The 26,229-nt window shown below is 42.2% G+C and overlaps 1 protein-coding gene across 2 annotated transcripts; it reads left to right on the top strand.

The window, feature by feature from the left end:
• The first annotated feature begins 8,209 nt into the window (after positions 1-8,209).
• PSMD6 (proteasome (prosome, macropain) 26S subunit, non-ATPase, 6) lies at positions 8,210-25,820 on the top strand. Of its 2 annotated transcripts, none has more exons than XM_006893836.1 (8): positions 8,210-8,546; positions 9,100-9,305; positions 12,006-12,151; positions 12,526-12,745; positions 12,868-12,976; positions 19,011-19,179; positions 25,402-25,479; positions 25,622-25,820. In XM_006893836.1, the coding sequence occupies exons 1-8, from the start codon at positions 8,402-8,404 to the stop codon at positions 25,716-25,718; spliced, it is 1,170 nt and encodes a 389-aa protein (XP_006893898.1). In that variant the 5' UTR covers positions 8,210-8,401; the 3' UTR covers positions 25,719-25,820. The 2 variants fall into 2 exon arrangements, with proteins under 2 accessions (XP_006893898.1, XP_006893899.1); XM_006893837.1 differs by having other exon boundaries at positions 8,402-8,429.
• The last annotated feature ends 409 nt before the right edge of the window (positions 25,821-26,229 follow it).

Below are 26,229 nucleotides of genomic sequence, written 5' to 3'. Positions count from 1 at the left end.
TCAACCATTTGTACACACACACACACACACATAGATACTGATTTATTTATAAATTCGTATGCATTGTTTCCACACTGGATCTATCCCACTTCCTTCACCCCTGCTGCTTCCACCCATCAAACTGTGCCGCCTAGGATTACCTCTTGACTAAGACTAAGTCTTGAGTAGTTCACTCCAACGCCCAGCACTCTCTTGCAGGTCAGAGAAGAGCAACAATGAGCAATTCAACCAGACTACCCACGTACACATTTCCTGACAGGTTGGTTTGCAGTTCGTAGTGAACTGTTCTTCAGGTTTCCTGAGGCTGTAAGTCTTTAAAGGAAGCTGCTCGTCTCTCTCCCACGGAGCCCTTGGTGGATTCAAACCAGGGGAGACACGGAGTGTTGAGTTTGACAGCACGGTCCTCTGTGGACTCTGTGGTCAGAGCTCCCTCATGATCTGCTTTTCAACTCAACTCTTTGACAGTCCACAGCTGAATCGCACAGGGGGAGATTGCCCATTTTTCTCCTATAGAGGAACAGCTGGATTCGAACTGTCCCCTTTTGGGTTGGCAGTGCAACTCCCTACTCACTAGGCTACCAGAGTCATCTAAGGAAGACTTACCCCCCAAAGAATTCTTTGGCTGAGAATCGAACCAGGGCTGCAACAGCCAGTGTGTCGAGTCCTAAACACTAGGCCAACTACCAGGGATCTGCATCATATATTTATGTGTATCCTCATGTTGTGTACTGTAGAGTCAGAACCCACCCACAGCTGACCCTCCGGGATGGTTTTCAGAGGCAGTTAATTTCACAGGAGGAGATTGTCCATCCTTCTCCCATTGAGCAGGGGACAGTCCTCACTACATGCCTTCGGGGCTGCAGTGCAGATTCTTGCCGCTAGGGACACCAGTGGTCCTGATTATCTGCTCAGTCACAAGTCATTGAAACCATCCTTTCCATAGCTGTCGCTCTTTAGATAAGTTTCCTCTTAAACACGCTCCAGCATTATTTTTATCATATATCTACATCTTGTCACAAATCTGAATATCTGATTTTTTCTTTAATTCTTTTCTGATGGACTTGAGTCTCTCATGCTTGTCTTTCACTGTTAAGACCTCATACTCAGCCTAACATCTTCAAACACTGAGTAATATTTACACCAAATTTTGTTTAAAGCTAGACTTCCATGATACAATAAATCAGGTTCCAGAAATGAGTGCCAGTTGCTGTCGCGGTGACTGCGGCTCATGGTGCCCACCCTCCCCTGAGTCAGAGCAGAGCTGGGCTCAGTAAGGTTTATAGGCCATGGTCTTTGCAATCACTTGTTATGCATCAGAGAGCTGGACAGTGACTAGGGAGGATAGAAGGAGAGTTGATGCCTTTGAGCTGTGGTGCTGGAGAAGAGTATTGAATATACCATGGACTGCTAGGAGAACAAACAAGTTTGTCCTGGAGAGGGTGAAGCCAGGCTGCTCCTTGGAGGCAACAATTCTGAACTTGCATCTGACATACTTTGGATATGTTGCAAGGTGGGATCGGTCCTTGGAGAAGTACATCATGCTTGGGAGAGTACAGTAACAGTGCAAGAGAAGGAAGCCCCTTGATGAGATGGATTGATTCAGTGACTGGGGTAATAGGAGTAGGTACAGGATAGAGTAGAGTATAGGGCTGTTGTACAAAAGGGTGCAATGAGTCACAGGTGACTCAACAGCACATAATAACAACAACAACAAGAAAAACCTGATTATCTCCTTATAGAAAAGAAGCTGCTGAAAACCCCACGCATTGCTACAGTCCAAGCCCCAGTCCATCATGGGAGTGACCTGCACTGGGTGGCATGTTGTGTGTGGGGTCGCCACAATTGCAGCTAATAACAACAGGACCTCATAGGTCACTGTACGGATTTGATTTCAATATATAAAATTGAGAAACCTACATTTTAAAGGCATCAGGCTGGTTGCTCTATTAGAAAGACACTGTAGGTGTAACCACAACCAGGTAAGGGACCAGTTGAGGGATTCAGGCAAGAAATAAAGAGTAGCTGGACCGAGTATAAGATGATGGGGTGGTAGGAAGTGGTCAGTTTCTAGATCCTGGTTATATGTTGAAAGGTACAGTCTGTAAACATTCCTATGGAGTGTGTGTGTGTGTGTGTGTGTGTGTGTGTGTGTATGTCTATGTATGTGTATGTGCGTGTGAAAGCAAGAGGCAGAGAGAGATAACTAGAGAGAGAAAGAAAGACAGAGAGAGAGGAGAGAGAGAGAGAACAAGGAACACCCCATGTGCACTTTCTGCCTCATTCTGAATGAACAGTCCTGTAGGTGGTCATCCCGAGCTTCCCTTCATGATAATGTCCTTCTAAAATTCATGTCCACTCAGAAGCTCAGAGTGAGACCTTATTTGGAAGTAGGGTCTTTGCAGATATAATTAGTTAAAGATCTTGATATATAGCCACCTAGGAATTTGGATGGGCCCTGTGGTATTAGCATAAAAGTTAGCTGTTTTTAGCCATTACAGCTAGCCCTCTCTGGTCTCCAGCTACCTTACCTGCAGACACGTGGTCTTGTAAATCATCAATAGCTGGGACTAGGATAAGAGAAAGAGTGCTTCTCATACTGAGCAGCAAGACTTGGGGTGAGTAATACATGTGGCAGCAAGTCTTGAGGGAGACTAGAGTAAGACCCTGGTGAGAGCGAGACCCTGTGGATGGTGGTAGAGAGACTGTGGCATTTCTGTGGAGACACTGTGGCAAGGTGTGAACTGAGGTTTCTTGAGTTTGTACTGGCCACAGTTAAAAAATTTTGCTGTTCTTGCTGATGCTTGAAGGAGAAGCTTTCTTAAAACTGCTCTGGGGGCAAACCTTGCTGGATGATTTGGATTTGACTGTGGAACTGAAACCAGACCCTGGACTAATTGAGGAATTGTGTCTTGGAACTTAAGCTAATACTTGGGCTTGTACTGGGTGATATTCTTTGCTTCCCCCGTTCTCCAACTACCTTTCCTAATAAACCCCATTGTTGGTTCCATTGCTGTGTGTCAGCAATGAATGAATGAACCTCTTGCTGCTGCTGCAGCTCTATCGATACCCTGGGCTCTGAACTCTTTATCTGCTTCTGCACTGGGGCGGTGAGAGGCTGTGTTATTCTCACTCTCTCTGGCCCTTTCATGGCCCTGTGCCCCCACGTCCCACTTTCTCTTCTTTAGACAGGCCGTAAACCCAATGGCTGGTGTCTCTACAAGAGGAAGGAGTGGGAGATTGGTCACAGCAGGGATGGCCCGGCTGACACACAGACAGAGACAGAGTGATGCTGCCACAAACTAAGGCGTGTGAGGCACCATCAGGAGCTGGAAGAGGTGAGGAGGATTGTCCCCTGGAGACTTTAGGAGAGCGGTCCTGCTAATGCCTGAGTTCAGCCCTGTAGCTCCAGAATGTGAAGGAACAAATATCTGCTGTTCTAAGGCCCCACATTTACGGTAATTTGTTGTGGCAGCTGCATAAAATGACCCTTCAAGCGATTCTCCATCTTGTCTCTGATGACCTTCCTGAAAGCAGATACTTGGCTGCTGAGTTTGTGCTCTTACATCAGTAATAAAACCTGCCTATGCAATTTTAGAAGCTCTGGTGGCCTAGTGATTAGGGAGCTGCACTTCCAACCCAAAGGCAGATGGTTTGATACCACCAAGTGCTCTGTGGGAGAAAGATGAACAACCTCCTCTGATGCTGCTTACAGCCTCTGAAAACCCACTGGAGGGTCAGCTATGAGTCACTTGCAACTTTGTGGCACATAACAACAATAACAACAACGGATTCTAGCTGGAAATCATGTTACTTTGATATTTTAAAGGCCTTGTCATATTTTCTTCTGGTTTCTTGTATCACATTTTGATTCTTATTTCTTGTAATATTTTAAAAAATATTATCTTTGAGTTTTTTAAATCCTTGAAACTTTCCCTCTGTGCCCACTCTTCTGAATTTTCACAATGTTGCACTTAAAATAAATATCCATATTGCTGAGCATGCAGTCAGTTCTTCAGTTCTCAAATGCCATGTGCGCATGCTGGGATGTTTTTCTCCTCAGTTTCACCCTCTTTATCTCTTTCTAGAACTCTGATTTTACATACAGACTTTTCTGAACTAAGACTGAATGCTCACCTGCTGTGTTCTGGTTCTAATTCTCCAGAAGAAAACCATAATTTGTCTAACCCACTCTTCTTCATCTTCATCTTCTTCGTCTTGGACACTGATCCACCACTCACTCCATTTTCCTTGGCATCTCTTGGTCTACTCAGCACTACGTCATGTGATGCGGAGCTGTTACTCGGGCAGGCCCAGAAGCAGCAGAGACGCCTTCTGGAATACTCATATGTCGCCAAATCTAACCCAGCTCTTGGCTGACCCTCCAGTGGGTTTTCAGAGGCAGTAAACCACACTGGAGGAAGTTGTCCATATCTCTTCAGCCAAGCAGCTGGTGTACTTGAACTGTGAGTCTTTGGGTTGGCAGCACAACTCCATATCACTAAACCAGCTCTATTTTGGATGAACAGAGCTAATTGTAAATAAATATTTTCTGTTCTCCAATCCTAAATTAAGTTATAGGTTCTTAGCTGGAAAAATAAGTTCACAGGTTTTTGGCCTTTGGGAGGTGTTTTGGTTGGTTTTTTTTTATGTTGATGTTATTAGTGCAATTAATTTGAGTATGACTCATAGTGACCATATGAACAAAAGACCTGAACCTTGTTCTGTAACTATCATCGTTTCTCTATGTTCATGGAGTTTCCAAAGGCATGTGGTTTAGGAAGTGAATGCCACTCCTTCTTCCAAACCTGAATCTGTTTGGGAGCTCCACCAAATACTGTCCATGATGGGAAACCGTTATGGCATTTGACACACCTATGACACAACATTCAGCATCACAGCAACCCAAAGTTACCTCAGTACAGCAAATAGACAACCCACAGCTGTACCACCTAAAAGAATCATCATCCTCAAATCAATGAACACTAGACCTAAGGGCCACAGTCTCAAGGGCCCTACAGCTTTTTAAATAAGAGGCACACCCACCAAGTGCTGGTTGACTCTAAACCAAGAGACTTCCAGCTCACAGCTCATTGTTAGCTAAATCTGGCCAGTCCAATCAGCTTACACCCGCTTGTGAACAAAAAACCCAAAAACCAACCAAATGTTTCATACCTGACCCTCATCAAGATGTGAGAAATCATCTTCCAGGATCCAACCACTTCACAGGAGCCTCCAAGCTGCAGACTTAGTCCAGCACTACCGCTTTTAAATACAGGCACACCCTGTGTGGTGGTGGTTTTTTGGTGGGATTTTTTTGGGTTTGGTTTTGTTTTTTTATAGTAAGTACAAAACTTATTTTAAAGTACACTACCTTACTCCTTATATCTAAGTTCCAGATGGAACTAAGATTTAAATACTGTGTGTGGGGGGGAAAGGGAATGAATATATTAAAACCCAAACTCTGCCACAGTGGAATTGATTTCCAACTCATAGCAACCCTGAAGGGTGAACATTTGGACTATCTATCTTGGAGCTGGCAGTGCAATTCCTTACCGCGAAGACATCAGAGCTCCCTATGGAAACAAACTGCTATATTTTTCTCCTACACAGGCCTGATGGATTTGAACTGTTGACTTTTCGTTTATTGTTTGAACAGGTACTAATTATGCCACCAATATTCCTTTTAGACATAAACATACAAAAGGAAAACTTGAGTAGACATTTTTTAAAACCATAGATTCCAAAAGTTCTTGCAATAATACCAGACACCATAAAAGAGAAGATTGATACATTTATCTCTATAAAAATTTTGAACTTTTAAATTGGGGAAAATATAAGACAAAGAAAAGCAAATTAGAGAAAAAGATTTAATGCTTGACAAACAGTATCCTTAAGGTATGAGAATTGCTTACTTATCAACAAGTGAAAAAAATGCCACAAAGGAATTGACAAAGCAAAACAGGTATTTCATAACAGAGGAGCTATAAATAGACCAACTGTGAAAACAAAGTCAACCTCATGATTAAAACATGTAAGTGAAAAGCAACAATGTTTGCAAATATATTTTTGTTCACTTGCAGTTTATTGTCTCCCATTACAATGGAGTGGGTTGGGTTCACATTTACAGCTCATCTCTGTTTGACAGCTGAACTTCCTGCCAGCCTCCAATGCTGTACAATGGATGAGAGGAGATTGCTTGCTCTGTTCATCTAGGGGGAACCCCCCCAAAACAAAGCACTAAATTAGCAAACAACAAATCCCAGAAAATTAAATGGCTAAAAGCAAAGGGAAGATTTCAAACAGCAGCTCTCAATATATGCAACGAGTCAGGAAATCAAAGGGGAAGAACTCACTCAACATTTCTCAAGCTGAAGGAACTGAAGAACAGTATTTAAAGAATTGCAGTATTTAAAGAGGTTACAGAATGATAAGGAAGCGAATACACAGAATTACTGTACCAGAAAAAAATGGCTGACAGTAGCATATGATCAAGAAGTAATAATAATAATAAAAGAAGTTCAAGCTGTCCTGAAGGAATTGGAAAAAAAGGGGGGGGGCTCAGGAATTGACAGAATACTAAATGAAATATTTCAACAAACGACTGCTGTTTTTGGTGTGCTTATCAGGTTAAGGAATCTGGAGGACCGTTGCCTGGCCAACAGGAAGAGACCCATATTTATTCCCATTTCCATAAATGGTGATCCTACAGAATGTGGAAATCATGAAACAATATCACTAATATTGCATGAAAGCAAAATCTTGGTGGAGATTATCCAAAAAACAACTAGAGTAATACATTGACAGAGAATTTCCAGAAATACAAGATGGATTTAGAAGAGGCAGTGGCACTAGCGATATTATTACTGATGTCAGATGCATCATGACTGAAAGTAGTGAGTATCAGAAGGATGTCTAAGTTGTGTTTTATCAACTAGGCAAACGCATTTGACTGTGTGGATCATGGTAAGTTGTGGCTAATGTCAAGGAGAATGGGAATCCCAGAACACTTGATTGCGCTCAACGGAAATCTATACTTAGACTAAGAAGCTGTTGTCTGAACAGAGCAAGGGAACTCTGCATGATTCAAAATAAAGAAAAGAGTGTGTCAGTGATGTATCCTCTCTCAATCTCTATTCAATTATATGTGGAACTGATCATTCAGGAGGCTGAGCTTTATGAAGAAGAATGTGGCATAAGGATTGGAGGAAGACTCATCAACAACCTGCATAATGCAGATGACACAAATTTGATCGCTGAAATGGAGACGGACCTGAAGCGTTTGCTGGTAAAAAATTGAAGTCTTTACAGTGGCTTGCATCTCAACATCAAAAAAACCAAAGATTCTCACCATCCATTGGGAAGACCTTGAGATTGTTAACAGTTGCATCTTGCTTGGATCCACAATCAACACTCTTGGTACCAGCAGTCAGGAAATCAAAAGACAAACTGCATTAGGAAATTCTGCTGTCAGGGACCTCTTCATAGTGTTGAAGAGCAACAATGTCTGTATAGAGACTAAGGTGCTCCTTCTCCAAGCCATGGTCTTCACAATTACTTAGAGAGCTGGACAGTGACTAAGAATTACAGAAGTCTTTGAGTTGTGGTGCTAGAGAAGAGTATTGAATATACTATGGACTGCCAAGAGAACAAATAGGTGTGTCCTGGAGAGAGAGGGTGAAAGCAAGTTGCTCTTTGAAGGCTAGGATTTGGAAGCTCGGTCTCACATACTTTGGGCATGTTGCTAGGAGGGACCTGTCCTTGGAGAAGGACATTATGCTTGGAAGAGTGGAGGGACAGTGTAGAAGAGAAAGAGTCTAGATGAGATAGATTGACACAGTGATTGTGGCAATGGGGTTCTGAACAGGGCAAGGTTCAGAGCCATTGTTCATAAGGTCACTATGGATCTTGGTCGACTCAGCGGCACATGACAACTACAACATGCAACAATCTCCTTCAGTGAGATTTATTGACTCTGAAAACCAGCTGGAGGATCCGATCTCTCGAATATTGACTCTGAAAACCAGCTGGAGGATCCGATCTCTCGAATATTGACTCTGAAAACCAGCTGGAGGACCCGATCTCTCGAATATTGACTCTGAAAAACAGCTGGAGGATTCGATCTCTCGAAGATACACAGCACCACAGGCCAACCCTACTCTATCCTAGAGTTGCAAACCACTCTCAGGCCTCCAGAGGCCGCACGGGGGCGTCGGCGCGCAGGCTGGGTGAGGCGCTCCCGGCGGTGGCCAGCAGAGGGCGATGTAGGCGCGAGCGGAACGGAAGCCGGAAGCCGGAGTCCCCGGGCCTGTCCACCGGGTCCACCGGCTCCTCCCGCTTCCGCCGCCGCGGGCTTCCGCTGAGTTGCTGTTTCTCTCCCGGCTGTGCAGATTCTGCTGCCGAGATGCCGCTGGAGAACCTGGAGGAGGAGGGCCTGCCCAAGAACCCCGACCTGCGCATCGCGCAGCTGCGCTTCCTGCTCAGCCTGCCGGAGCACCGCGGGGACGCGGCCGTGCGCGACGAGCTGATGGCGGCCGTGCGCGACAACAGTGAGGCCCGCGCGGCGCCGAGTCAGCGGCCTGCGCCCGCGCTCCGGCCGACGGGGTGGACGGGCCTCTCACCCCGTGTTGGGGTCCCTCCGGGGGTCCCCGATGGTCCAGCTCTCGTCCCTACTTTGCGGGTCCCGGACAGGGCATCCCTGAGCTGAGCGGGAGAATTAGCTTTCCGTGTGGAAGCTGAATGTGGGTGTTTGTGTGTGTGTAAACATCAGTGTGTAAGAGAACGCGCGAGAACAGGCTCAGCGCATTTAACCTGCTCTTAGGCTTGTCATTGATTGAAGACTTGTAGCCTGTAGCCGTAGCCCGGAGCTGACATTGACTGGCCAGGGCCGCGACTGTCCCTGATGGCAACCTCCCGCCCCAGACATTTAGGGCCTGCCCCCTCTTCGCCGCCCCCGGCCCCAGGCCCTGCCCCTGCTCTGTCCGCATTTGGGGGGGGAGGCTGATGGATGATCCGCCTGCGGACAGGTGAAAACGGGGGGGAGGACACAGACGAAGGTAAAGTGACCCACTCAGAAATCGTCTCCCTCTTTCTTGCTCTCAGATATGGCTCCTTATTACGAAGCCTTGTGTAAATCCCTGGACTGGCAGATGGACACGGAGCTGCTCAGTAAAATGAAGAAGGCGAACGAAGAAGAGTTGAAACGTCTGGATGAGGAGCTGGAAGATGCAGAAAAGAACCTGGGGGAGAGTGAAATCCGGGATGCGATGATGACAAAGGCGGAGTACCTCTGCCGGATAGGTGACAAGGTAGGAGCTCCCCTCTCTAGAGTTCACGCAGGCCAAGCTTGGAAAGCATTCCAGATGAACACAGGCTCTGCCCTGGTGGCATATTTATGTATCTATGGAGCTGGGCTGCTAACCCGACGTGGTGGGTCCTGGAGTCCTCCATTGACTTCACAGGAGAGAGATGGGCAGCTGCCTCCTTGCAGTTTAGAGCCTCTGAAAACCCTCTGAGGATCAGCCCTGGATCAGTTCCAGCTCTGTGGCAGCGAGAGTGAGATAAGTGAGGTCTTCTATGAAAAGATAATTTCCTTTTGAAAAAGGAAACTTGCATGAGTCGCAGTAAACATGGGTGTGCATATATCTGTTTGGATGTCAGTTATGGTCTCTTTAGGGTATATTCCCAGTAGTGGAATTGCTGGGTCAAATCGTATTTCTATTTGCAACTTTTTGAAAGAGTGCCATGCAGCCTTCCATCGTGGTTGCACCATTTTACACTCCCACCAGCAGTGAATAGGGTTCCAGTTTCTCCACAACCTTGCCAGCATTTGTTGTTTGCGGCTCTGTTAAATTTTGCTGTTCTTACTGGGGTGAGAAGATAACTCAGTTGTTTTGATTTCCATTTTTCTTAGAGCTAGGGATTTTGAACATTTCTTCATGTGTTTGGTAGCCATCTGAATGTCTTTGGTGAAGTGTCTGTTTGTATTTTGAACATTTCTTCTTGTGTTTGGTAGCCATCTGAATGTCTTTGGTGAAGTGTCTGTTCGTATCCTGTGCTCATTTTTCAGTTGGGTTGTTTGTTTACCTTTATCTTGTGGTGGTGCTCAAGTATTTTATAAATTCTAGATATAAGTCCCTCATCTGACATGTCATTACCAAATATTTTTCCCCAATCTGTGGCTTCCCTTTTTACTCTGTTAGAGAAGTTTTTGGATGTTTATAGGGATTTGATTCTTAGAAGGTCTCATTCATCTATTTTATCCTCTCCTGGTTGTAGTTGTTTTCAAGATGCTTGGAAGACTATATGTTGTGGATTAGAACTAGAGTCCTTCCAACCTTTTCTTTAATGAAATGTATAGTCCTTGGTTTTAGTCCTAGGTCAATGATCCATTTTGAGTTGGTTTTTTTTTATGGAGTGAGGTGTGGATCTTGCTTGAGTTTTCTCCAGGTAGTTTTCTAATTTTGCCAGCATTATTTGTTAAAAAAGGTTGTCGTTTCCCCACTTAACTGATTTCATCTCTTTGTAAAAAATCAATTGACCATAGGTAGATAGGCTGATTTCTGGATTTTCTATTGTATTCCATTGATCTGTGTGTCTCTCATTATACCACGTCAGTGTAGTTGTTTTGTTGTTGTTATGTGCCATTGAGTCGTTTGTGACTCATAGTGACCCTGTGTACAAGAGCCCTAAACACCGTTCTATCCTGTGCCAACCTCGTTGTCTCAAACACATTCATTCCCACTGCTCCACTCACAGAATCCGTCCATCTCATCGAGGGTCTTCCTCTCCTGTGCCACCCTCCATTCTCCCAAACATGATGTCCCTCTCCAAGGACCAGTCCCTCCTAATCAGGTAGTGAGATGCCTCCCACCTTATTTCTCATTTTAAGGAGTGCTTCGCTCATCTGGGGCCTCTTTCCAAGGCTTTGACTCTTCTTAAGGTTAAACAGTGTACCTGCCTGGGTTTTAATTCCAAGATCAATACTTATGATTTCTTGTATCTCTGAATCTCAGTTTCTGGATCAGTGATTTTTAATTGACAGTTCTTACTTGAAGATTCAAGATTGAGGCAAATCTTAGACAAGTACCTGGTACTTGCTTACATGTTAAGTTATTTAAAACAAGTTGCTTTCCCCCACACCCCCATTTGATTTAATTTGGTAAAGACATAAAACATTTTAAAAAGATTAATAGTTGTGTTCCAGTTTTATTTGTATGTGGGGGATTTGTTTTGATGTTAGCTCATTAATGTATTACAAGTGAATGAGAACCCTGTAGCTTTTGATTCAAGCTTTGAAGAACATGCTTGAATCACCATTGGACCATTGGGGAAGCAAATGGTGATGCACTAATACTATATTTTCTCCATATTTTATTGAATGGCATTGTTCTAGAAAGAATTGTCTTTCTCATATTGCTTTTCCCTCAGTCTCCTTACTCTCTTTTGCATCTTACATTTTATTTTGTATTACTAAATTCTTAGTGAGCTTTATGGAAAATTATTCTTCATTGTGTTAACAATGATTAGTGCTCAGTTTGTTGCAATTTTATTAGTGACTTCTTAAAGACAGTTCCTTTTTTTAAAAAAAAATATAAACAATATTTATTTCAAGTGTAGTCATTCTTCATTTTATTTCATTCCTTCATCTTTTTTACAATGATGCCAATGGTTTTCTTCATTTTCTGGTACAACAAGATGTTGTAGGCTTATTTTCTTTTTTTCTCTTTCTGCAAATGAGAGTCATGAATCTCTCCTAAGGACCCTTGTTCCTTTAAGTGGGGGATAGTAATTAGACCATAAGATCCAAGTGCTAAATGTTCTTATTACTTTCTTACTAGTCTGTCTTAGAAACCTATGAGCCATAGCTACTGATTACATAAAATAAAACCAGACACATAACAAAAATCACCATGTATAAAGAGTTTGATTCACGCAGCTGTGAATTTTGGAAGGGAGGTGTAGCATCTCTTCGTCTTCTCTTATCTGGTCCCTTGGTTGTTTGCTAGGAAGGAGCTCTAACGGCATTTCGGAAGACATATGACAAAACTGTGGCCCTGGGGCACCGGCTGGATATCGTCTTCTATCTGCTCAGGATCGGCCTATTTTACATGGACAATGATCTCATCACACGGAACACAGAAAAGGCCAAAAGGTTCTTTGGTATGGGGGGCAGTGAGGGCGTATGTTTTCCCTCTAAATAACGGTGCTGTGAGCAAGAGATTGACTTAGGAGATCTGCTTATTTTATTTACATGTCGTCAGTTTGGTCAGTTAATTGATGTACATGTTTAGCAAAATCTTTTAAAAAGTATTTTTAAAAATATTTCTTTTGGGTTCAAGTTCTTAAAAGTGGTATGTTGTTGTTAGGTGCTGTTAAATCGAGTATGACTCACAGTGACCCTATGAACAAAAGATCCAAACCCTATTTTCTATCTTGCACCATCCTCACACTTTGAAAATAATTCAGAATTTTGGAACAGTGATACTATCCATTTCCAGATTGTAACGTACTGTTTTGCTCTTCTAGCTTAATAGAAGAAGGAGGAGACTGGGACAGGAGAAATCGCCTGAAAGTCTATCAGGGCCTTTACTGTGTGGCCATCCGCGATTTCAAGCAGGCAGCTGAGCTCTTTCTTGACACGGTGTCAACATTCACATCCTACGAGCTTATGGACTATAAGACCTTTGTGACTTACACTGTCTATGTCAGCATGATTGCCTTGGAAAGACCAGATCTTAGGGAAAAGGTAAGGACTGATTTTGCAGTATTCACATTCACAGATTACTTTTCTAATTTAAATACCCAATAATCATTAAAGCCTATGTTTATTGGTTTGTGTTTGTGTTCTTTTTCTCTTTTAATTTCCAGGTTATTAAAGGAGCAGAGATTCTGGAAGTGTTACACAGCTTGCCGGCAGTTCGGCAGTATCTGTTTTCACTCTATGAATGCCGTTACTCAGTTTTCTTCCAGTCGTTAGGTAAGGATGAACTCACTCCTCTGTCTTCTGCCTTCATCATAACTCTTGATCAGCTTTCTATGTATTTGAGTTTTCATGTATCTGGAAAAAAGTATACAGAGAGCTGTACATGCTTGAGTATTTTTCGTTTGTTTAGAAATTGATCAGCAAGCTGCAGCATGTTTTTGTTTGGCTTAAAAGCTAAGAATTACTTTTAAAGGTTTTATAGTTCATATTTTAAAGGTTTAATATTTTAAAAGGTTTATGAGAACAAACACAGAAGAACATGTAACAGAAAAAAAACCCCAAACCAAAACATTTCCCATGTGGTCCTTTTTCTAAGATGTTTTCCAGGCATGCCCTTGTTGCCTTTTGAAGGGTGTGAGGCAGAAGTGAGCAAATGGCTGGAAGTACTCATTTATTTTGGGGAAAATGTAAGCAACTTCCAACTCTTCTGGGATGATGTTAATCAACTGTTGCTTTCAGGAATGTTATTTATACAGTTGCTAAATATTTGTGTTGATTTGCAAACTGGTTTTAAGCGCTATGATGGAGAAAATAATCTTTTGAATATACAGGTGGTGTTCTGCCAAAGCTGATTGCTGGCGGTTCTGCCTATTCAAATTTGCTGGGTTTTCATTTTGTTTCCCAACCATTTGGTGTTCTGCATACATAAGGTGGCAGATGAATTTACTTGTGTCAGGTTGACCATGAGATTGTTTCCACATGATTTTCCTAAAATGTTTTATCTTGCCAATTTCACACAATTTTTGCTTAAATAGATAGCATTTGCGATAATTCAGAATAGGGCAGGGAATCTATGCTACTTGTGCAGTGAGTTTTGGCCCCTAAATAGTTAAACGTGTGTAAAGCACTTTTTCTTTAGGCTTCCTGATGAGAGTCCTTGCAGCTTATCTCGTGTAATGTGGGGACAGGTTTTTCTAGGCCCTCTCATACAACATGGCTGCTCTTGCACACAAGCTGTGTTTACAGCCCTTTTCTCTCTCTGCCCAAGGGTCTCCCTCAAACCTTGGCTTCTCTCTCAGTGAGTCTCCTACTTCTCTGCATTCTCAGAGCCTTTATGTTGGGTCCTCTCCCCTTTTTAATGAACTCACGTGCAATACATTGACCTTATTTCATGGTCGTGAGTACATTCCTAAGATTGTGCACACGTCACCATTCTTCTAACATTTTCATCCCTGCAGGAGGACCTTGTGTGCACTAGCAACGCTGTCCCCCTGGCCCTGCAACCACTCCTCTAGTGTCTCCATGGATTAGCTCTTCTGGAGGTTTCATATATGTGGAATCATACGATATGCAACTTTTTGTACTGTCTTTCACTTAGCATAATATTTTCAAGGCTTATCTAGGAAGGCTGTATCAGAACTTCGTCCTGTTTTTTGACAATTATACTTCATTGTACAGATGTGCTACATTTTATCCATTCATCGATTGATGGCCAGTTGGGTTGTTTCCATTTTTTAACCGGTATGTACCTTTGTGCATAAATGTTTGTGAGGGCACGGGTGTTTATTTCTCTTGAGGGTATACCGAGGAATGGAATTGTTGGGTTGTGAGGTGATTCTAACTTGTTCAGATTTGCCAAACTGTTTTCCAAAGTAGCTGTACCATTTTACATTCCCCATTGTGAGGGTTCTGATTTCTCTACATCTTTTTAATACTTGCTGTTGTTTATCTTTTTTATTTGAGCCATTCTAGTGGAAATGTCGTTTCAGTGTAGTCTTGATTTGCATTTCCCCATGATGTGTGCCACCCATCGGGGAACGGCGTCGTGGTGACTCAGTGGCATGCAGTTTGAATCCACTAGTTGCCCCTGGGAGAAAGCTGGGCAGTTTCCATTCATGTGAAAACCCACTGGATGGTCAGCTATGGGTCTTGGTCCAACTTGATGACACACAATAATAACTAGTGAGGGCTTTTTTGTAGCATAGTCCACAGTGAGTTGAGCTGCTAACACAGAGGCAGTGTGCCCCTGGATGTTCACATCCAGCAGTAGCTCTGTGGGAGAAAGATGGGCATTCTCCTCCATTACAATTGAAGTCTGTGAATACCGATGAAGGGTCACTGAGTTGGAACCGACTCACAGGCAGTGAGTGAGTAAATGGCTAGTGACACTGAATGTTCTTTCACGTCCTTATTGGCCATCTAGGGGGCTCTGGTGGTTCAAATCCACCAGCTGCTCCACAGGAAAAGATGGGCAATGCAGTCTCCTCCTGTGCAATCTACAGCCTCTGAAAACCCCCTAGAGGGCCAACCCCAAGTCTCCTCCAACTCTGGCAGCGAGCGAGTGATTGGCTATAGGCCCCATTTTTAAAACCTAATAAGCTGACAGTTTATACAGCAAATTAGGGTCCCCTTTGACATTTTCTACACAGATTGATCAACCACAGTTGTGTTTTTCACATTGTGTTCTGTTTGCTCCATTTTTGGTCCTCTGAGTTCCCTGCCAGGAGCTCAGATAGTGCAGTGTGTTAGGATCTGGGCTGCTAACCACATGGTCAGTCTTATTACCCTACTGGCTGTTCTGAGAGGCAAGGGTGGGATGGTCTGCAGCTTTGGAAGTCCACAGGGCTGTGTTCTCTGCCCTGTGGGGCTCTAGAAGTCACAGGTGACAAATGGCAGTGAACGGGGTCTTTTTTCCTCTCTCTGCTTTTTTTTTTTTTAATTCCTTGTCCCTTATTTTTTTCATCTTTACTGTGAATAAACATTGATTTTATTTATATTTTTGTTTTCCAGCAGAGCTCTGGTCTGATGTGTACGTGCACTGCTTTTCTGTTGGAAGGGGATCTTACATAGTTTTGGTTCAGGGTTTAAAGAGCATCTCAGGAGGCCTCTCTGGGCCTAGTTAGCCTGACTGCTGTTGAGGATTTGGGTTTTGTTCTGCTTTTCCCCACTCTAACTAGGATCATCTGTTGTGCCCTGGTGGGCTTTGTCATGGAGGTAGCCACGTCCCATTGAGTTCTCCCCTCTTGTAAGCCTGAGTGTTTGTGATTTTGGTGGCTGACTTAGTCTTTCTTCACCACGCCCTTCTGTCCATGAGGGTCATTATTTATAGGGATCATGCTGAACTTCCTACACTCAGGTGTGGTGCTGGGTTTCCTATCCCAGAAGACAGTCTCAAGAACGCTGCTTCCTCCCTCCTCGTCCTGCTGCCCTGATAACCACTGCTGGGCATCAGTCTCTTTACCCATGACTGTGCTTGTCTTGTAAGAGAGATCTTACAGTATCCTTACAATGCTCTCCTCATCTCATATATTCACAACCATTAGCGAATGAGAATAGGGTATCCCCTGGTTAGGTGGTATTGTTGAAGTCTGTAAACTTGGAAGATGATGCAGCCCTTGTTGGTATGTCATTTCTATAGAATCCGAGTTCTCTTTTTTACTCATTTGGTGAGTACACCTTTTTGTTAGGATGTTCCATTTTCTATTTTGTCTTTTTCTATTCATGCATTTGTTATGTTTGTTTGTTATCCTATTTTTACAAGAGATGAACCCTTTACTTTTCTTGGGGCAAGCCTTATGCTTTCATTTATCTCTGGTTATCCTGACATTATCACTGTGCCCGGTAAACTGTTGAGTTCTGTGTAAATGTCTGTTATATAATTAAATTTACAATTCAGAGGGGGAAATGTCATCTTAGTATAATGAAATTGGTGGCTTTTGGAAACCTTTTGAACAGAATTAACATTTTACTTTCCCTCCCTTCACTAACAACCTTTTATTTTAACATTTTAGATGAAACTTTATCCAAATGTAGACATTTTCCTGTCATTTTGAATATGTAAAAGTAGTTAAATAATTTTTTTATGATTTGAGGTCATTGTTATTTGTGTCCTTTTCTTTTATAATATGGTGGTAAATGTAAGGCCTATTGCTTCTCCAAATACGCACAACTTTTCTATGAGTAATATCTTTTTAAAAAGGAAAAAATCTTCAGAAATAATGTTGGTTTGCATCTTTCCAATTGTCTTGTTTAAAAAGGAAACAGATCTACCACACAAACGCGCGCACGTGCACATGCAGATAACACCTGCCAGACCTGACACCTTTGTGCCTCTCTGGGTGGATTGTGTATTACATGGCTATAACTAACTTTTCCTGTTGACTATTTAGGGGAAATGTCTCTCCATGTCACTACACAGCCAGTCATTAAAACAGTATTTTTTAAGAGGTGACTGTATATTTGTTACTGAAAATAAAGCGTTAAACTGAACGAATGGAGTTCCTGGAGCTTCCAGTTTTAAGAACTTTCTAGTCCTAGTTTTCAGGACTTATTTTAAGGAGTTTTTAGTGTTTCAGTCTCCGAGATGCACCCATTGTTTGCTTTTTTATCAGGGAGCATGCGCATGCAACGTTGAAGTCGTTGGTGTCCCTTTGGGTCTCTCATACCCCTCCTTCGTCATTGCTGTTTTCACACTGAGCACCTCTTGCACTTGGCACAGTGATGCACTCGTGTTTTCTGTGGATCCTCTTTGTTCGCCCTCAGTCGGTCACTTGCTGGCTCAGGCTGGGCATTGCCCTCGCCTCCGCCTGCATTCTCTCGTAGTGTACACCAGATTGCGTTGATTTCATGTGCTCTGCACCTCACTGCTGTTGAGTTGATTGACGCACAGCAGCCCTGTACAGACAAGGTAGTGCTGCCCTCCAGGTTCCTGTGGCTGTAAATCATTAGTGTAAAGCAGACTGTCACATCCTTCTCCCACAGAGCAGCCACTGGGTTTGAATTCTCGGCCTCTTGATTAGCAGTTAAATGCGTTAACAACTGTGCCACCAGAGCTCAACCAAGCCCACTGCCATCAAGTTGATTCTGACTCACAGACACCCTCTTTTGGGTTCCAGCAGGCTGTGAGGCTTTACCCGTGACTACCACATTCTTGAATCACCAGCCTTGCTCGAATGCCTCCTTGATGTCTTGACAAACATATCTGATAGGTTAATCCACTTGAACACTGCCAAAGAGTAATTGTAAATATTGTCCTGTCCTTCCCCAAAAAGCAAGCTCCCAAACCATGAAAACAAAACAATTATGGTCCTTCTCCAGAAATTTCCATCTAGTTTGAACCAAAAATCACTTACCGCTGATTGTCCTTTTTCTTACTCACCTCTCAAGTCCTCGTAGCTAGCTGTCCCTCAGTCTGTCTAGAATGTACCTGTGCTGACCCCGCTTCTCGCTCATGGTGTGCATCTCTTTGGGCTCCTGACTGCTTGGCTGGCTGCTCAGAGCTCCTCTCTGACCACTCTGTCAAGGGCAGGGCTTCCTGGTCACACTGCTGTGTCACTCACTATTTGATTTTTTTCATGGAACTTGCAACTCTGTGAACTCGTCCTTTTTTTATTTCTTCCTCTCTGTCTGCCCTTTTGAAAATTTTGTACCTGCAGTAGCAGGGACCTGGTGTTTATGTTTATTGCTATATTTTCACTTTCTCTAGGAGTGATTTACAACATTTATTCAGAAAAAAAGATTTGTACCCATGTGAATAACTTGTTATAACTTATTACAGATTTTACTGGTTTAAGAGAGAGCTTTATAGAACAGTGCTATTTACTATTACAAATATGCTTTCTACTTTCTCATATTTTCGAGCCTTGGAAACCTTCTTAAAATAGAATTTACCAGTCCATCCTTTTATTGCTACGTTATTTTGTAATGTCTGATTTTATACCACTTTCTATTTTTATAAGCTTTCAATTTGTTACTATACCTGCTGTTACTGTTTGACATAATTGTTTAAAAAAATGACTTTGCATTTTGCTTAAGAGAGTAAAAAGAGGTCTGTGATTAAAATCTTTATATGTTGTTTTCGGCCGTCACCTGCCCTGGAAGGCACACTTTGCTGCCGGTGCTGTGTCAGCTGTGTCAGTGGGCGACAGCACAGCTGGTCTTTCTGCAGCCCCTGTACCTCCTCCGTCACTGAGAATGGGGGTGATGAGACTCTCAACTTGTTTGACTGGATGCAACTAGGATTGCTTTTGTTTTTACTCTCTTAGCCTGAAAGGGAGATTGTTATAATTTTCCATCTTTTTCTTTGTAGCTATTGTGGAACAAGAAATGAAAAAAGACTGGCTGTTTGCTCCTCATTATCGATACTATGTAAGAGAAATGAGAATTCATGCCTACAGCCAACTGCTGGAATCCTACCGGTCACTGACACTGGGCTATATGGCAGAGGCCTTTGGTGTTGGTGTGGAATTCATTGATCAGTAAGTTTAAGTAATACTTTAACATAACTAATTGTTTTAAATTGTCTTCTAATTAATACTATGAACTTGGCGATTTTCTCTGTTTTGCATCACCTGTCTTCATTTTAGGAGATGCAGGGAAGGGTACATGAAGGATTTTTCTGACATCAGAACAGTAGTGTGTCTGTCTTTTCTGCCTTGCTCGTAATCTGTTGCTTCCCTTGACAGGTGGGGAAACAGAAGAAATTTGCTGTAGATCATTAGACTAGTTGTCAAAAATAGTCTTGTTCCTCCTCTGTGGACCATGCCGCTGCCACATCATTGCCTCTGAGGAAAATCAACGATCTGGGTTCTCTGATATTTCCATCCATGTTTTGGATCACTGGTGCGAGTCTATCCAGATTACCTGTCAAACGTAGGCTTTCAGCACTTGAATCACTGATTCAGCCAGTACTTGCTGAGCCCTTAGGGTTTGTTTGACTTAGTTTTAGGTCCTTGTCTTCATGGACATTCATTCTGTATAGTCATTGTTATGTGTTGTGGAGTCTCGCCTGTGACTCATAGCGACCCTTTGTACAACAGCTCCGAACCTTGCTCTGTCCTGAGCCAACCTTATTGTCTCTGACACTCCTCCCCCATTATCCGAGCCACTGAATCAATCCATCTCTTCGAGGGTCTTCCCCTCCTGTGTTGTCCCTCCATCCTCCCAAGCATGACATCCCTCTCTAAGGACTTCCTTGCAACATGTCCATAGTACGTCAGAGGACGCTTCAGAATCCTTGCCTCCAAGGAGCAGCCTGGTTTCACCCTCTCCAGGGTGAAACTGTTTGTTCTCCTGGCAGTCCGTTGTATATTCAATACTCTTCTTCAGCACCACAGCTCAAAGGCATCATTGTCTTCTATTATCCCTAATTGTTGTCCAGCTTTCTGATGCATAGCACACAATTGCAAAGATGGCCTGGATCAGGCGCACCTTAGTCTTCCAGACTGACGACATTTCTCTTCGGTACTCTGGAGATGTCCTTGACAGCAGACTTTCCCAGTGCAGTTTATCTTTTGATTTCCTTTATAGTAAGAAAGAAAAATAAAATTATATGAGTTTCTTTTGGATGGAAATAAGGCTGTGGAGATAGTGGTGCTTCCGTGTCTTAGGAATTCTGCTTAAGGTATGGCCTGAGAAGGTGAGATTTGCTCTGATGCCTGAATTGAGAGACTGTCAGCCATCTGGAGCTCTAGGGACAGAAAAAGGAAAACAGATGCAAAAACTTTAAGCATTGATGTTGCAGAGAGAGAGTGTGTGATAGAGTGAGTGAGCAGGCAGATAGGAGGTGCTGAGGTTGCATAGGAAGGCAGAGGCATGTTTGTGTGAGGTCTTGTGGGCCACGGTGTGCAGCTCTGTCTTAAGTGCAGTGGGAAGCCACTGGACCGTATTAAGCACAGGGCTATGTGTGTGAGTATGAGAGTTTTGGAGACTTGGACCCCAGCTGTGCTTTTCAGGAATCGAGGCTACAGGGAGACTAGGTGGGCTGCTCATTCGCTTATGGAGGGCATGTTGGAGTGACGTGGACCAGGGTAGTGGAAGTAGTCTGGGAATATACAGAATAGCTGGTGTTTGAGGTGCATTTAATTCTATGGCAGTGGGTATGGGGCTTTGATTTCATATGTTGTTTAAGATCAGTGGTTCCCAAACAAGACCTTCTAAACAATTTTCTACAATGAAAGAGCAGAGTGATTTTAAATAATACTACATTTCATTTATAGAATACATTTCTCCTTTTAGTAGTTGTGTTTTCTCCAACATTTTATTGTGAAGAATTTCAGATGCAAAGAATGACTTACACAGTGAATTCTCAACTTTGTAGTTAACATTTGATTTTACTTGCTTTATCTCATACTGCTCCATCTTTACTTTTTTAAATTTACGTCCAAATAATTTTCTGGTACCATTATAGTTCATCCCTAAACATTTCACACGTACTAGTATTTTTTTATGGATTTATTCTTTGGTTGTTTTTTAGATAAAATTTATACTTCATGAAGTGGATAGGTGCTAATCTCTGTCACACAAATATTTCTATGAGAAATTTTCTCATTTTCTTCCTTTGACAGGAAAAAAGACATTGATAGTATTTTTTTGTTATGATTACCAGCATAGATGACCAGTAACTCTGGGTTGTCTTTGTTTACTTTCTAAATTTGGCTGGTCTGTAAGTTCTGGTTTGGAGACCTCTGCTTGAGAGTTGCTCATTGGGGTGGTGTAGCAGACATTATGAACAAGCGTTTCCATCACTGGTGGAACTTACTCTGGTGGGTGCAATGTTAGAATCAGCCTAGATTTCTTGTTCCAGCTCTGCCACTAAGTAGCTTTGTGGCCCTGGTTAGATTCTGTTCATTTTGTCAGTTTCTTAACTGTTTGGGTGGAATGTGAGGGACAAATTAAATTATGGATGAGAAGATGCCCAGAAGCAGTAGAGTGTCATTAGACACATAACAACATTTCTTAAGTCATCCTGAGGACAGGCAGTGTCAAGGTGAGGTAGCATATTATTTGTAACATTTTGTTGGGTTATTTTTTTCACGTCCTCAGACCAGTTGTATAGGCCAAAGAGGAAGACTTTGTTTTAAATTACTGATGCCTACCTTGACTCTACATGGATTTCAGGGATTTGTGGATTCCTTTTCTTCTTTTATTTTTTAGGTGTAATTTCTTTTTAAAATGAGCCTATTGAGTAAGTTTGAACAATAATCATACATTATTCTTCCTTATCTTTCCCTAGACTCAGTATTACTGCCACAGGAGAAAAGGAAGGCCCATTAATTGTGTAAGCATTACTGCTGCTGACATGCTTAATGTCGAAACCATATGTTGGGAGTTGTCCAGGATTTTATTTTTATGTTGGTTGTTGGTTTGTTTGAAATTCCATGCATTTTTTTCCATAGGAACGATGTTTCATTTTTAAGTTCTTTTCCTTCAGTAAGTACGCAGTAATTTTACTGCAGTTGCCTATGTAGGGAGCTCTGGTGGATTAATGGTGAAGAGTTGTGCCACCTTCACATCCACCAGCTGCTCTGTAGAAGGGTGGGCAGGAGCCGCCTGTATGCTTTACTGACTCTGGCAACTGCTGGGGGGCCAGTTATGGTTCCAGCTGGATGACACCTAACAGCAGCAGCCTAGTAGGAGACACTGTCCTGAGGGCTTACAGAAAGTGCCAGGGGTCAGGGAAACTGAGGACTCTTGGCATGTGCTTACTTAGATTGATTGGAACAAAGTAAATGTTAGAAAAATATTTTAGATCGAAAGCTGACAACTGAACTTGATAGCTAACTTAAAGTGCTAGTTAGAACTTTGCTTTAACCAGGAACCTGTGTACAGATTACTCCTGGTAACGGGAACATAATTATGAAACAGAGTATGTACGTGAACTAGAATTTGACCCATATACAAATAGCTTCTTGTGACCATTTAAGTGCTGGAGAAGAGCTTTCTAGGTAGGAAAAAAAAAAAGCACACATAAACATACATGAACGTCTGAGAATGGTAGTGTAGCTGAACTGGAGGGAATATGGAGTGGTATGTCTGTCAGATACACAAGAAAATGTCAGGATGGATATGAAGTAAGTAGAGTACCTGGAAGACCAGACAGATGACAGAATCCGAACCTCGATTGGTGTCTTTGTGAAAGGCACATGAAAACCTGGACTGGACTGCTGATTCTGGGAATGGGAGGCAAGAGCTGAACTGTCATCTTTGGGTGTCAGTGACAACCAAGCTCTAGCATGGAACAGCAGAGGGCATTCTTCAGTCAGGGCTGCTTGCCGGTGACAGGTAGTGGTCTGCTGGTGTCATCTGAAGAGAGCTGTGCTGCTAGCCCAAAGGTGGGTCTCCTCATGAGAAAAATGGGAAACTTACAGCCTCTGAAAGGCCACTGGAGGTCAGCTATGAGTCACTTCTGACTAGATGGCAGTGACAGAGAATGTTTTTCAAGGTTCATCCATGTTGTAGGCAACCTTATGAGAACTTCGTTTCTCTTTACAGTTGAGTAATAAGTTGAATATATTGTCCCACATTTGGATTATCCATTTTGCTACTGATAGACATTTAGGCTATTTGCATTTTTTTAGCTGTTGTGAATAGTGCTGCATAGCACAGTGAACATTGACAAATTATCATCTTTTGTGTTTCTGCGTTCAAGAGTTTGAGTATAAATAAGCCCAGAGAGGAATTCCTTAACTTTGTGAGGAACCACTGAACTGTTTCCATAGTGATTGTACCATCTCACAATTCCACCAACAATGATTGAAGGCTCTACTTTCTGCTCATTCTCACCAGCATCTGTATTTTTTTGTGTTTTTAACTGTGGGCATCTGGGTAGGTAAAGAGTGTTGTCTCCTTACAGTTTCTGATTTCTTTGCAAAGCCCTACTGACACTGTGATGGCATGTTCCCCAGCGAGCTGTATGGCCAGCCCAAAGGCCAAGCCTCTGGTGGCTCACATCAACCAGCTTCTCAGGAGAGAGACGGCCAGTCTCCTTCTGTGCAGTTTACAGCCTCAGAAACCTGGTGGGGGGGTGGAGTTGGAGTTGATTCAAAAGCAGTTCATTTTAATTTTACAAATGGCATTGATCATCTTTATGTCTATATCTGTAGGCCATCTGTACTTCAGTGAAATATCTATTCAAGTCTTTTGCCCAGTTAAAAATTAGATCACTTAAGAACTCTCAGTTCTTTATATCTTATTCTGAGTATTGAACTTTTAACTTTTTGTCTTTTTACTAACAAAAGTACTTTATTTTGATAAAGTACAATTAATCTACTTCATCTTTTGTTAAAGTGTAAAAACTAGTTACCAAATGACATTTAGGTTTTAGTTTGTACATTTCGGGCCGTGATCCATTTCTAATTTATGGCATGAGGTATGGCTCTAGGTTGTTTATGGAAATCCACTTGTCCCCAGAACCATTTATTAAAGAGGCTGACTTGGTGGTGATGGACTTGGTGCCTTTGTTGAGAACCTGTTGATCAGAGCTGAATGGAGTTACTTCTGAATTGCATGTCACTATTTTTTATCAATCATGATACCAATAGCAGGTTGTTCTTATTGCTGTAGTTCTAGGTTTAAGATCAGGAAGTGGTGACTCCTGCCTGGTTTTGCAGCTTTGTTTTGGCTCTTTGAGATCCTTTGCAGTTACATATATATTTGAAGATTGGCATTTCCTTTTTTTGCAAAGGCAACTATTGGAATTTGTATTAGAATTGCTTTGATTCTATAGGTTGGCATTACTTAGACCTTTACAATATTAAGTCTTCCTCGTCCCACTTTATTTCACTTTGTTGAAAAAAATTTTTTTTGCTTGTTTACCTTGAATCTTTGTTGAATTCATTTATTATGCTATAAAAGCTTTCTTGTGGATTTTTTAGGATCTTCTGTTTATCCATAGGATCACTCCATTTGTGGAAAAGGTATTGCTCTGTGTCCTTCTTGATTTGAATAACATTTCTTTTTGTTGCCTAATTACTGTCTTTTGATTGTTCCACTACTGGTGCTAATTTTTGAAGTGCAGGTGTAACTGTTGTCTTTCTACTTGCATTAATATGCTCAAAACATATTTGTACTCTCTCCTCCGGGCAACATGCCTTAAGGTTTGGGTCCACCCCTGACTTTTCCAGGGGTCTTTCTCCCCCTTCTTCACTTGCTCTTGAACTCTTTGCACAGCATCTTTTACCAGCCATGCCTCCTTTGCATTGCTTTAATAAATCTTTTTCACTTTTTTTTCTAAATGGAAAAAAAAACCCAACCAAAAAACCCAACAACAAAAACCAAAACATACTTGCAGTCCTTGTATGTTGGATATTATTCTGGCCTCTTATACTTTCAAAGCATGGGGGTTTCTTTCCTCCTTCCTAAGACTCTGAGAGTTACTTGTCTCTTGAGTTAAGCTGAAAGAAACCGGACATTTTTTTCTCGTTCTCTTCTGCCCCTGTAAACTTTACTCCTCTGTGCACCTTCAGTAGTTTTATGGGACACCTGTTCTTCATGTACATATGAACTGCTCGGGTCATACTTACTCTGAGGTGACCTAATCCCACAGTGTATTAGGAGGGGATCTTTACTGTGACATACTCAATAGCTCAGGCTTGAAAGGAAACTAAATGCCACCTTGAAAGGCAAAAGAATAATGTATTTACTTCCGTTTTGACTCTAAGAATTCTCTATGGAGCTAACACTTTTTTCTCCTCACGTAGGGAACTCTCCAGATTTATCGCTGCTGGGAGACTACACTGCAAAATAGATAAAGTGAACGAAATTGTAGAAACCAACAGGTACTTCCGTCTTGTGTGTCATTTGTTACACTGTTCAGAATAAGACACCCTTTTAGTGCCTTTTTTAACTTGGTTTAAGAACTGTTGCCATGGAGTAAGTAAATGTGACTGGTAAATAATACATCTTTTTCTTCATTTACAGACCTGATAGCAAGAACTGGCAGTACCAAGAGACAATCAAGAAAGGAGATCTGCTATTAAACAGAGTTCAGAAACTTTCCAGAGTGATTAATATGTAAAACCATGTCAACAAAGGATTACAAAGAGAGAATTACTTGACATTTTTATAGCTTACTTAACTCAGCTGTATAAAATAAATTCTGCAAGGTTGTTTGTTTCCATTTACTTTTGCATTTTACTTTTAAGGAACATGCAGTAATGTTAACGTCATTTGAAGTATTCATTAGTGAAAATCACTTGTTAAAATCAGAGCCTTTAGTATATGGGTTTGGATCCTGGCTGTGTCTCATCTGTAAGAGAATATCACTCCAAATGCCCATTATTTAAGCTTCGTTGAGGCATCAGTGAACAAAGTACACAATACGCTATAACCTATCCTGATAGACGGCATCCCGCTTAGTACACAGAACTTACCCGCAGAGATGGGTTTCCCATTTCCTCGGAGGTAACCTACATTTTAGAATTGTCCAAACCCGGTTTCACTAAACCAGTCTGTAGAATGGACTGTGGCTCAGCTGAAGGGACATGGGCTGCACTGAAGCCAGACGTGCGGACAGCTGGAGGATGGCT

The sequence above is a fragment of the Elephantulus edwardii genome, unplaced genomic scaffold (genome assembly GCF_000299155.1).
Source record: "Elephantulus edwardii isolate Elephantulus edwardi_28Jun2011 unplaced genomic scaffold, EleEdw1.0 scaffold00132, whole genome shotgun sequence".
NCBI classification, from domain to species: Eukaryota; Metazoa; Chordata; class Mammalia; order Macroscelidea; family Macroscelididae; genus Elephantulus; species Elephantulus edwardii.
This window is presented reverse-complemented; position numbering and strand designations above follow the sequence as displayed.

Coding starts and splice junctions, on each gene's coding strand:
- PSMD6 (XM_006893836.1), top strand. CDS start 8,402: ATGCCGCTGGAGAACCTGGAGGAGGAGGGCCTGCCCAAGAACCCCGAC. Junction 12,746..12,867: donor GACCAGATCTTAGGGAAAAG/GTAAGGACTGAT, acceptor TTTAATTTCCAG/GTTATTAAAGGAGCAGAGAT. Junction 19,180..25,401: donor GGTGTGGAATTCATTGATCA/GTAAGTTTAAGT, acceptor CTCCTCACGTAG/GGAACTCTCCAGATTTATCG.